Source organism: Oncorhynchus masou, chromosome 1 (genome assembly GCF_036934945.1).
Source record: "Oncorhynchus masou masou isolate Uvic2021 chromosome 1, UVic_Omas_1.1, whole genome shotgun sequence".
Classification (NCBI taxonomy): Eukaryota; Metazoa; Chordata; class Actinopteri; order Salmoniformes; family Salmonidae; genus Oncorhynchus; species Oncorhynchus masou.
The window spans coordinates 62931377-62944009 of NC_088212.1; the positions used below are offsets into that span (position 1 = coordinate 62931377).

Below are 12633 nucleotides of genomic sequence, written 5' to 3' on the forward strand. Positions count from 1 at the left end.
TGCTCTCAGGGTGATGAGGTGTTGGGTTTGGGCCAGACATAGCGTTCTCCTTGATGGCCAAAAAGCTCAATTTTAGGCTCATCTGACCAGAGTACCCTTTGCATATGTTTGGCGAGTCTCCCAAATAGCCTTTAGTGGCTTTTTTTCTGGCCACTCTTCCATAAACCCAGCTCTGTAGAGTGTATGGTTTAAAGTGGTCCTATGGACAGATATTCCAATCTCCACTGTAGAGCTTTGCAGCTCCTTCAGGGTTATCTTTGGTCTCTTTGTTGCCTCTCTGATTAATGCCCTCCTTGCCTGGTCCGTGAGTTTTGGTGGGCAGCCCTCTCTTGGCAGGGTTGTTGTGGTGCCATATCCTTTCCATTTTTTACAAAAAAAATCATGGATTTAATGGTCTTCCTTGGGATGTTCAAAGTTGACTTTTTTTTTTTTCATAACCCAACCCTAATTTGTACTTCTCCACAACTTTGTCCCTGACCCTGTTTGGAGAGCTCCTTGGTCTTCATGGTGCCGCTTGTGTCACGTTGGTCATATTGATGAGACCAAGGCGCAGTGTGATAAGCATACATTCTTCTTTTAATTAACAAATAAACACTAAACAAACAAAACGAACGTGACACTATATAACACGGGTACTGACAGGCAACTACACATCGACAAATTCACAATTCCTGACATTTAATCCTAGTAACAATTCCCTGTTTTTAGGTCAGTTAGGATCACCACTTTATTTTAAGAATGTGAAATGTCAGAATAATAGTAGAGAATGATTTATTTCAGCTTGTATTTCTTTTCACATTCCCAGTGGGTTTGGTAGCATTGCCTTTAAATTGTTTAACTTGGGTCAAACTTTTCGGGTAGCCTTCCACAAGCTTCTCACAATAAGTTGGGTGAATTTTGGCCCATAGCTCCTGACAGAGCTGGTGCAACTGAGTCAGGTTTGTAGGCCTCCTTGCTAGCACAAGCTTTTTCAGTTCTGCCCACATATTTTCTACAGGATTGATGTCAGGGCTTTGTGATGGCCACTCCGATATCTTGACTTTGTTGTCCTTAAGCCATTTTGCAACAACTGGATGTATGCTTAGGGTCATTGTCCATTTGGAATACCCATTTGCGACCAAGCTTTAATTTCCTGATCTTGAGATGTTGCTTCAATATATCCATATAATTTTTCCTTCCTCATGAAGCCATCTATTTTGTGAAGTTCACCAGTCCCTCCTGCAGCAAAGCACCCCCACAACATGATTCTGCCACCTCTGTGCTTTAAGGTTGGGATGGTGTTCTTCAGCTTGCAAGCCTCCCCCTTTTTCCTCCAAACATAACGATGGTCATTATGGCCAAACAGTTCTATTTTTGTTTTATCAGACCAGAGGACATTTCTACAAAATGTATGATCTTTGTCCCCATGTGCAGCTGCAAACTGTACTCTTGGCTTTTTAATGGCGGTTTTGGAACAGTGGCTTCTTCCTTGCTGAGCGGCCTTTCAGGTTATGTCGATATAGGACTCGCGTTAGTGTGGATATAGATACTTTTGTACCTGTTTCTCCAGCATCTTCACAAGGTCCTTTGCTGTTGTTCTGGGATTGATTTGCACTTTTCGCACCAAAGTACGATCATCTCTAGGAGACAGAACCTCCTTCCTGAACGGCCTGGTCCCATGGTGTTTATACTTGCGTACTATTGGAAGCAAAGAGGCACCGAGGTTGAAGGTAGGCCTTGAAATACATCCACAGGTACACCTCCAATTGACTCAAATTATGTAAATTTGCCTATGATGTCATTTTCTGGAATTTCCCAAGCTGTTTAAAGGCACAGTCAACTTAGTGTATGTAAACTTCTGACCCACTGGAATTATAAGTGAAATAATCTGTCTGTAAACAATTGTTGGAAAAATCTCACGTCAAAGAATATGTCCTAAGTAGATGTTAACAAGAAATTTGTGGTGTGGTTGAAAAACAAGTTATAATGACTCCAACCTATGTGTACGTATGTAAACCTCCGACTTCAACTGTATATAGGTGGACAGGTGGACTTCATGTAAGTAATTATGTGACTTCTGAAGGTAATTGGTTGCACCAGATCTTATTTAGGGTCTTCATGGCAAAGGGGGTGTATACACTTAAGTACTTTATTTTTTTGCATTTTTTGAAACAAGTAATTTTTTTCATTTCAGTTCACCAATTTGGACTATTTTGTGTATGTCCATTACATGAAATTAAAATACATTTAAATTACAGGTTGTAATGCAACAAAATAGGAAAAACGCCAAGGGGATGAATACTTTTTCAAGGCACTAAACTTCTTTCACAACTCCACACACATAATGTTATGCATCAAATTCTACTGATAAAACATGTTATCCTCGTTACCAACGAGACATGTTATCCTCGTTACCAACGAGACATGTTATCCTCGTTACCAACGAGACATGTTATCCTCGTTACCAACGAGACATGTTATCCTCGTTACCAACGAGACATGTTATCCTCGTTACCAACGAGACATGTTATCCTCGTTACCAACGAGACATGTTATCCTCGTTACCAACGAGACATGTTATCCTCGTTACTAACGAGACATGTTATCCTCTGAAACATGTTAGCCTTCTGATTATTGAGACATGGTATCCTGTACTGTAGAACCAATGGCGGTGTCAGAAAATCTCTAGATAACATTACAGATTTTTTTAAAACTCAGCTCACAGAACTGGTTGGGGCATTAAAAACCCCTATTGTGTATTCCTGCGCCTGTCTCCAAAATCATTTATTCCAGCGTGACACCCAGATCCACGCCTTGTGTGTGAAGAAAAGACGCCAGAAACGAAACCGCAGATCGGGCACCCTTATGAGAATCCGGAGGCGAGCGAGTAAACTACCATTGCCTTCCATTCTTCTTGCTAACATGCAATCATTGGAAAATATGATAGTGCATGATGTCTAATATTAAAATAAGATTATCCTACCTACGGGACATTAAAAACTTTAGCATCTTATGTTTCACAGAGACATGGCTGAACGAAGATACGGACAATATAGAGCTGGTGGGATTTTCCATGCACCGGCAGAACAGAGACGCTACCTCTGGTTACAAGAGGGGTGGGGGTGTGTGTCTTTTTGTTAATAACAGATAATGCACGATGTCTAATATTAAAGACGTTTCAAGATATTGCTCACCTGGGGAAGAGTACCTTATGATACTCTGTAGACCACACTATCTACCAAGAGAGTCCTCATCTGTATTATTCATATCCGTCTATTTACCACCACAAAGCGAAGCTGGCACTAAGACCACTCTCAACCAACTCTATAAGGCCATAAGCAAAGAAGAAAATGCTCACCAGAAGCAGTGCGCCGAGTAGCCGGGGGACTTTAATGCAGGCAAACTTAAGTTTTACCAGCATGTCAGATGTGCAACCAGGGGGGAAACATCCTAGACCACCTTTACTCCACACACAGAGATGCATACAAAGCTCTCCCCCCACCCTCCATTTGGCAAAACAGACCATAATTATATCCTCCTGATTCCTGCTTACAAGCAAAAACTAAAGCAGGAAGTAACAGTGGCTCGCTCAATACGGAAGTGGATAGATGACGCGGATGCTACACTACAGGACTGTTTTGCAAGCACAGACTGGAATATGTTCTGGGATTCATCCAATGACATTGAGTAATACACCACCTCAGTCATCGGCTTCATCAATAAGTGCATCGATGACATCGTCCCCACAGTGACTTTATGTACATATCCCAACTAGAAGCCATGGATTATAGGCAACATCTGCATCGAGCTAAAGTCTAGAGCTGCCGCTTTCAAGGAGCGGGAGCCTAATCCGGATGCTTATAAGAAATCCCACTATGCCCTCACACACACCATCGAACAAGCAAAGCGTCAATAAAGGATTAAGATTGATTCCTACTCCACATTCATCAAGTTGTCTGATGACACAACAGTGGTAGGATCACCGACACCGATGAGACGGCCTATAGGTAGGAGGTCAGAGAACTGGCAGTGTGGTGCTAGGACAACAAACTCTCCCTCAATGTGAGAAAGACTGAGATGATCGTGGACTACAGGAAAAGGGGGGCCAAACAGGCCCCCATTAACAGCGATGGAGCTGTAGTGGAGGGGGTTGAGAGTTTCAAGTTCCTTGGTGTCCACATCCCCAACAAACTATCATGGCCCAAACATACCAAGACCGTCATGAAGAGGGCACCACAAAACTTTTCCCCTCTCAGGAGACTGAAAAGATTTGGCATGGGTCACCCAAATCCTCAAAAGGTTCTACAGCTGCACCGTCGAGAGCATCCTGACCAGTTGCGTCGCCGCCTGGTATGGCAACTGCTTGGCATCTGACCGTAAAGCGCTACAGAGGGTAGTGCGAACGGCCCAGTACATCACTGGGGCCAAGCTTCCTTCCATCCAAAACCTATATAATAGGCGGTGTCAGAGGAATGCCCATAAAATTGTCAGACTCAAGTCACCCAAGTTAAAGACTGTTTTCTCTGCTACCGCACGGCAAGCAGTACCGGAGCGATAAGTCTAGGACCAAAAGGCTCCTCAACAGCTTCTAGCCCCAAGCCATTAGACTGCCGAACAATTCATAAAATCGCCACCGGACAATTTATATTGACCGCCCCTCCCCGCATCCCTTTTGTACACTGCTGCTACTCGCTGTTTGCTTGTTACCTATTCAGTCACTTTGATCCCACCTACATATACAGATTACCTCAATTAGCCTGTGCCCTTGCACACTGACTCGGTACCCCCTGTATATAGCCTTGTTATTGTTACTTTTTATTATTACTTTTCATTTTAGTCTAATTGGTAAATATTTTCTTTTATTGAACTGCACTGCTGGTTAAGGGCTTGTAAGTATGCATTTCCCAGTAACGTCTACACTTGTTGTATTTGGCGCATGTGACAAATAAAGTTTGATTTGATTTGAAATGTAATTTTAATGGTAAAATTCTTGAATGGAAAATGCTCTTAACATTAGCTGTAAATATGGAAATGGAAAAGAAAATGGTAATGGAAATGAAAAGGCCTTATGGTTGTGCTTGAGGAAAGGTCAAGTGGTCACCAAATCAAAGGGTTTCTTCCACTTGGGGTATTGATTGTGCACAACAAATTTTATGGAGATCCAGCCATTACTTTGAGATAGATCTTGTTCTCAGCCTGTGGGCATCATGTACGTAGTGATCCAATATCCATAGCCATTCAAAAGTTATAACTGGCTCTTGCTCAGCCTTACTCACCAAGAGCCCAGCGCCGAGCCTTCTTGCTAGGAAAGTCACTGATCAAGTGTTTGAAGTTCAGCTTTCTAGCTAACTGACTTTCAATGGACAGCATTGCAAGACTGCAAAGCCTTTCCTGGGACATAGTGGACCTCAAATCATTTTTTATCAGTTTTAGCTTACTGAAAGCTCTCTCGCCACCAGCACCAGTCACAGGTTGTGTACAAAATATACATAATGCAATGCACACTTCTCCAAAAATGCTTTGCAGCTGCATCTTACCAATTGCATTCAGCAGACCAAGAGGGGAGGAAAGTAGCAGCATACACAGTGTTCAGGTGTCTTACTTCATTTTGAAACTCAGGTGTGAGATCTCTGTAATACTTCATGATCAGTGGTTGGCACACAGAAGGGACTTTTATCCTCACTAATCTGCCCAACATTCAGGACAACAGAAAATGATTCTACAACTTTTGCAGTGGTGTGGAACCTGGTGTCCAAGTCACTTATATTGTACATAGCAGTAAAAAACACTGTTCCGAAACACCGTTGCTGCACTGTCCTGAGCGGTCTCCTCTTGAGAGGTCTCATCATGGAATCTCTTCCTTTTCCTCTGGCGGCTGTGTTCCTTGCTATATTGAGATACAACATCCATTTGCGCAGCAATCAGTGTTGCCTCAGACAAGAGAAACTCCCATCCATCTCTAAGAGTCTGCATATTTCCTTTAAGGCTCTGATATTGGCTGCCTCTGTGTCAAGTGAGATTTTCCCTGACTGGAGAATCACATTCCTTTAATCAACGCATTGCAGTACCTGCAATTATGCCAACTGACATGCCATTCAACACAATGCTGCTCACCTCCTTCTTCAGTTGGGAGTACAGCTGGTTCAGGGGGATGGGGAGAGAGGGCTGTTGAGCCTGAAGCTGCATCTGTTGGGCCTGGCACTAGGCAGGGGCTGGGACAACTGATTTAGTATGAATAGCTTGCTAAAAAAGTTGGCCTGTATTGATTAAATGTCAGCTAAAAGATAAGCGAAATGTTAGGGGAGCAAAAGTAGCCTATTTCACTATGGACTAAGCTAACAGGTTCATTTCCACCACTCGCAGACAACATCCACCTTCCTTTGTGAGAAATTGGGTAACATACCGTTGCCCTTTAATTTCTCTCTCCTGTCTTCTTCTCGTTGGAAGACAGATTTTTCTTTAGGAAGCAGAGTCATGATGCTCCACTGGCACTCCTCACTCGCAATTCACTGCTTGCAAGTACCGTTCGCGCCTGGTTTGGGGGCAGGACCGATTAAACAGCATGATCATAACACAGGTACACCTTGTGCTGGGGAGAATAAAAAGCATCTCTAAAATGAAGCTGAAAATGTCCCAGGTCTTCCATGTCCTGCATACTCACCAGACATGTCAACCATTGAGCATGTTTGGGATGCTCTGGATCGACGTGTCCGACAGCCTGTTCCAGTTCCCGCCAATATCCAGCAACTTCACACAGCCAGTGAAGAGGAGTGGGACAACATTCCACGGGCCACAATCAACAGCCTGATCAACTCTATGTAAAGGAGATGTGTTGCGCTGCATGAGGCAAATGATGGTCACACCAGATACCGACAGGTTCTGATCCACGCCACTACTTTTTTTTAAAGGTATCTGTATTCCCAGTCATGTGAAATCCATAGATTAGGGCCTAATGAATTATTTTCAATTGACTAACTTCCTTATATGTAACTCAGTAAAATCTTTGAAATTGTTGCATGTTGCGTTTATATTTTGGATCAGTGTAGTTTCTACAATGGAGCATTAATTGATTAAAATTTAATTAGAGCATTCAGATAAGAGCTTTTGTGCTCAGAGTGAACTAAGAGGAAGGGAAGAATGCTGTTGAGTAATACATCAATGTAAAATGATGCTGTATGAGCTTGAAAAATAGTAATACAGTAAAATAAACACCACAGAGCGACAAACAAATTGAAAACAAATAATTACAATGATATATAATGAAGTGTAATTAAGTGTTTAGGCTACAAGTGTTTAATCACAAATGAAATGTGTAAAGTAGTAAGTGACAAGACATGTCGCTAGTTTTGCTAGACATTTTATACATAAAAGGATAAGTAGTATATTGTTTTTAAATATGTGCGTGCTGTTCTCCTCCCAGTAAACAACAGCTGATTCAAAGGAGGTGTGGCAGATCTCAAAACTCTTCCGCAAAGGACTCCGGTTGGATAATCTTGTGCTTCCTCTCCGAGCAGAGGCTATCAAGCAGGCGAGGACACTCCTCCATTCGCCGAACTAATTGGTCTTTTCTCATCTCTCCTGCGTATTCTCTGCCCTCATTTTGAAAAAGGCCAAACGTAATCGAGGAGAAGCGGCAAGGAGAGTCAACTTGGATGAAAATGCGTTTATATGAAATAACAAGCTCATTTTCCACACGCGTGTCATCAGAAAATGTACGTTTAGTGTTGGATCCCAAAATAAATGTGTAAAGTCATGACAACAAATTAACTCAGTTGTGTAAGTCAAATTGGAATTAGTAACATCATACCTTCTCAAAATCTTAACATATTGTACATTTGGCTAATTCGTAACATCATACGAATTGTAATTCATAACATATCAAACGAAATGGATGATGGACATCCACAAATAATACATACACCATTTAGTATATGTTACATTTCATATTGTATCTTTGATATAATTACTGAATAATATGAATAGTCTGAGACCAGGTTGGGTCAGCCTCCAACTGTTCTTATATGCAAGTAAAACTAAATGCACGCTCTTCAACTGATCGCTGCCCGCACATGCACGCCCGTCCAGCATCACTAGTCTGGACGGTTCTGACTCAGAGTATGTGGACAACTACAAATATCTAAATGTCTGGCCAGACTGTAAACTCTCCTTCCAAACTCACATTAAGCATTTCCAATCCAAAATGTAATCTAGAATGGGCTTCCTATTTCGCAACAAAGCATCCTTCACGCATGCTGCCAAACATACTGTCGTATGGCTTGTTCTCAACTAGCCTACCTGGTTAAATAAAGGTGAAATAAATAAAAATCAGTCTAACGCTCTCCCAACTGAGCTATTTCGGCTGCATTTGTTAAACTGGCCCCATATCAATTACTTATACTTTTCTAAGGTCTTGGATTGGCTGCCAGGACGATGAATGTTTTCTACTCATTTTCTCCAACAGGGTGACAAATTGCCCCCACACACACACATGGTTAGAATAATCACTCACACGTTCTTTTTCAAACGGCTAGAAAGACAATGCTGCCAACTGCTGGTCTCCTGGCAAACTCACACATATCTCGTGTTAGAATTTGTATTCAAATTAGGTTCATTTTACTTACTTCAGGTACAAAAAGGAGCCTCAGTTGATCTGGAGTCATCTTGCTAAGACAAAGGCTCTCAATGTGTAATGGAAGTTCGAGGACGACTCGGATGTTATTTTATCCATTGTCCATGAGAGGGTGGTAGTGAACACATCAAATTTGCACGTACCCTTCGGGATGACGCAATATTCATTGTCGTCTAAACTCACCCATTCATTCTTTATAGCTGATATATTATATAAGTTAAAGTATTGCTTACAAACAACATTTTAACGCATTCATTGTAACAATGCTCTCCTTTTATTTTGTCTAACCATAACTGTATGTAGGTATCACTTCTACCTCATAAAGGCATTTTACAAGAAAAACAATTCTGCTGAATTGTCGAAATGTAAAACATATAGCAGAGGATGGTTTCGATCCATCGACCTCTGGGTTATGGGCCCAGCACGCTTCCGCTGCGCCACTCTGCTGACTGTTTCAATGTGGAGGAAGTGTAGCCTTTAACCCTGTGGGACCAAGTTCTTGCATATGCAATGAAGATCTGTGGCTCTCTGATGAGAATTTGAAAAGAACCATACTTATTTCACTGCCATAGTAAAATAAGTATAGCCAAATCTAACGACAAAATGCATATCATTAAACTTATTAATTTTATATCAAGTCATTAATTTACAACCACATTTAAGTGAGGAAAACACAAGTCAAATGCTATTTCATATATTTTATACTATTTTGGACAAATATAAAATAAGGCATCTGATGAATAAGGCATCCCCAGTCATTTGATTTGAGAAACATTTTCTCTGTTCTCTTTGCAAATGCCATTAATATCAGGTATACTTTCAATTAAATAAGATATAACCTTGTGTTTTATTGCTTTACTTGTATAATAAAGGATACAATACTTGTTTATTATAGTGCAAAACTGAAGATCTAGTGAAGATATAACTAGTGTGTGTTTAGTATTTCTGCCTACAACACAGACTCAAACATGATACAAGGGATTTCTGTTAGATGAAAATACAATGGCAGCATAGGAGATACATTTGCCATTTACTCAACATAAACAGATCCAGTCCAGTTAATATGTCAGGAGAGAAACATTAAGCCTATTCCTGGACTAAGGAGAACTTTCTATTGATCCATCAGGACGGTCAGCTTGTCCTTGCATTGGATATCAGACACTGGTTGACCACCTCCAGAAGCTGGGAGTTCTCGAGTGCAGCGGCCACTCTCTCTTTGTCTGCCAGCTGTTTGTTGACTGAAACAAAAACAAAGGGTTTAGTTCAGGGCAATTCCACAATAACTGAGTGATGCTGACACTGTGATATTTCACTTTAAAATATGTAAAACAAAACCCAATGATTGCAAAGTTAAACAACCCATACAACTCTATGCAAAAGGACTACTTTTTACAATTTTTACAAAACCAGTTACTTCAATAACAGTGCATATGCAAAGTTCCATAACAGAATGACAGCATAAAGCACAAACTGTCATTCTGTTACCAAAGTTTGCATCTGCACTGTTGCTCAAGTAAAGGTGTTTTTGTACAATTTTCTGTGGAAATTGTTAAAAACTAGGCCTTGTGAATGGAGTTGTATGGTTTGCTTTGCATTCATTGTTTTTTGTTTGACATGGTTTAAAGTGAAAATTCAGTCTAAGTATCACCATTATTGTGGAATTGATATTAGGGCTTCTCAAAAGGGGTAGTATACAATAGTCGTCTTGAAGGCGTGATTGTTTGTCTCAGCCTCAATGTTGAGTTACTTCAGAGGCATGTCACTTTACCTGCATCTTCTGAGGTATGCGTCCCAGGAGTGATGTGCACATCAATCTGCAGAGATATGATTAGGCATAGATGGTACATGACCCACTATATTCATGTTAGATGTTCAGACAATTAAATAATATTAAAGCTTAATCTCACAGCTCACAAGCACTTAAATTCTTTCACCCACCTTAAACCTTTCTGGTAGGGATCGCAGCAGCTTGACTTTGATGGACAGGCCTATGAGGGTTGCCATGCTGCAGTGGGGTATAGTGGGGGTGAACTCCACACCCACAGTGTTCTCTTGGTCATCTACCTGTAAAGAAAAATAAAGTTGGTTTTATTAGGCTAACACAGTATAGGCTATCTGCTTTCCTTAGTAGCTACACAGGTATGTCTGTGTCGAACTTCTACCTGGGGGAAAAGTTGTGAAAGAAGTTTAACTCACGCGCACTCGCACTTGTTCCACGACATTCAATTCCTCGAGGGACAGTGGGTGTTCAGGATCATTAATGGATCTGATGAGATGTAGCACGGGTTAAGGTGAAATCTGACAACACAATGTTGAGTAATTAGCTTTAATAAAGAATGAAGCATCATATGCAAAGTTGATTGGTATGACATTGAAAGCTCAATGGATGTATATTTTAACTAGCTACACCGAAAGGATATCAAATATTTCTCTGTCGTCGATGGGATCAGCAACATCTTCGTCCTCGTCCTTTGTGGTCTGAAGTCTCTCGCCTGTTCGTTGAAAAATCAAGGGATTTGCGTTCTCTAAACGGGTCCCCACTGACATTTGTGATGTTGCAAATACAGAAATACGGTATACTTGTTTGCGCTACCTTTTTTTACTCTGGACCACGGGAGTGAACGATCGACTTCCGGGAACGGTAGACGTCAAAACGTACGCAGGCGCATCCCTGCGATTTAGTGTCATCTTGGATTTCCAGATGTATCCAGCAGATGGCAGTATTCTCATCTTAAATTCTGTTTTGCGTGAACTATAAAGTTAATCTATAAATGGTAAAGTTACACAGAAGCAAGAAAATAATGATCCAAGTAAAACAATGTTCATCCTAAAATGTTTCATAAATAACAGCAATTCAATTAGCCCTCTTAAACGTGTATTGTGAATCCCAGGAAAGTAGCTTTTTACCATAGACTCAAATGTTAAGCTCTAGGTAATATCTTTAGTAGCAGTATAAATAACATATGACTCAGAATACCAACTGCAATGCACCATTTCAAAGTCAAGCCTAACCCATAATTGTACAATTAATCACCTGTGTGTGTGTGTGCGTTGGCACATGTTTGAAAATGTTTAAAGTCCAGTTTAAACTGTACTTTCACTATGTATGTTTATAGTATTAATAGCAGTTGACAAATTCAATGTTGTTATGTCCAGATTTGGAGTGATACATGGCATAAATTACCGTCTTGGGCGATTCCTTTTACTGTGCCAAATAATCTAAATAGCTTAAAGACATTAGCTCTTAGAAATACTGGGCATACTATTGAAATACCCCAAACCCATTTGTTGAGTGTCACCAATGCAAACAATAACATTGAAAACCACTACTGAAAAACCTTAGTGATATATTACCAAGGACTTCCTTTAATCTGAATGCAAACTGGCCTTCTCTCTGTCCATCTTGTCAACAGCTGTTGAAAAAAACTTTCTGGTTTGCTAGCTCCAGTACACAATGAGCCTCCCTTGTACCCTAAAGCCTGTCACAGGTTGAAATACCCGTTTAGATGGAACCTGATAACACACCTTCCTTATATCATTTGCATGAACCAAGCTTGGCTGTGAGCTCATAGGAGGCAGCAGTATCTTGTTGAACTTTATTCAACCCCTGTAAATGATCATATTGTATCCTAAACCAACAAAACACGTTCACCTGAATTAGAAGAACTGTGATTATGCAAGTATTTCAGTATCAAAGCCTGTAAAGTAAAGTACAGTCTACCAACTGAAATTCTCAAGCTAGTCCTCATCCCCTTTTGTATTTAAGTTACTCATTCATCAGCACTGTCAGAGGGATTAGTTCAGTGAGACAGTTTGCTGAACGACCCACATTGTGTCAACAATAACAATTAAGGTAAAGGCAGGCAGGAGTCTTGGGTGTGGTTAGTTTGCTCTAGGCTAAGTGCTGGGCTTCTAGCCATTCCTCCAGGGACACTTATCAGCATGCTATCCTTGCCCTCGTCTTTGCGGACCCAGGCAATACTATGTACAAGTAACTTTTCACCTTATGCAAAGAAAGAGAGGAG

At 40.9% G+C, this 12633-nt stretch overlaps 2 protein-coding genes across 2 annotated transcripts in view; one reads left to right on the forward strand and one right to left on the reverse strand.

The window, feature by feature from the left end:
* Positions 1–12633, forward strand: part of LOC135540417 (uncharacterized) — a 61904-nt gene that overhangs the window by 27459 nt on the left and 21812 nt on the right.
* Positions 9292–11271, reverse strand: LOC135547825 (cytosolic iron-sulfur assembly component 2B-like). Its single transcript, XM_064977057.1, has 5 exons — positions 11027–11271; positions 10805–10882; positions 10547–10672; positions 10377–10422; positions 9292–9846 (listed from the first exon to the last, which is right to left on the reverse strand). The coding sequence occupies exons 1-5, from the start codon at positions 11153–11155 to the stop codon at positions 9740–9742; spliced, it is 486 nt and encodes a 161-aa protein (XP_064833129.1). The 5' UTR covers positions 11156–11271; the 3' UTR covers positions 9292–9739.

Excerpts from the sequence above, each read along its gene's own strand:
- LOC135547825 (XM_064977057.1), bottom strand. The coding sequence starts at position 11,155 with ATGTCAGTGGGGACCCGTTTAGAGAACGCAAATCCCTTGATTTTTCAA. Across the intron at positions 10,673-10,804 it reads TGGAACAAGTGCGAGTGCGC|GTAGATGACCAAGAGAACAC; the intron begins GTGAGTTAAACT and ends TTTTCTTTACAG. Across the intron at positions 10,423-10,546 it reads CCCTACCAGAAAGGTTTAAG|ATTGATGTGCACATCACTCC; the intron begins GTGGGTGAAAGA and ends ATATCTCTGCAG.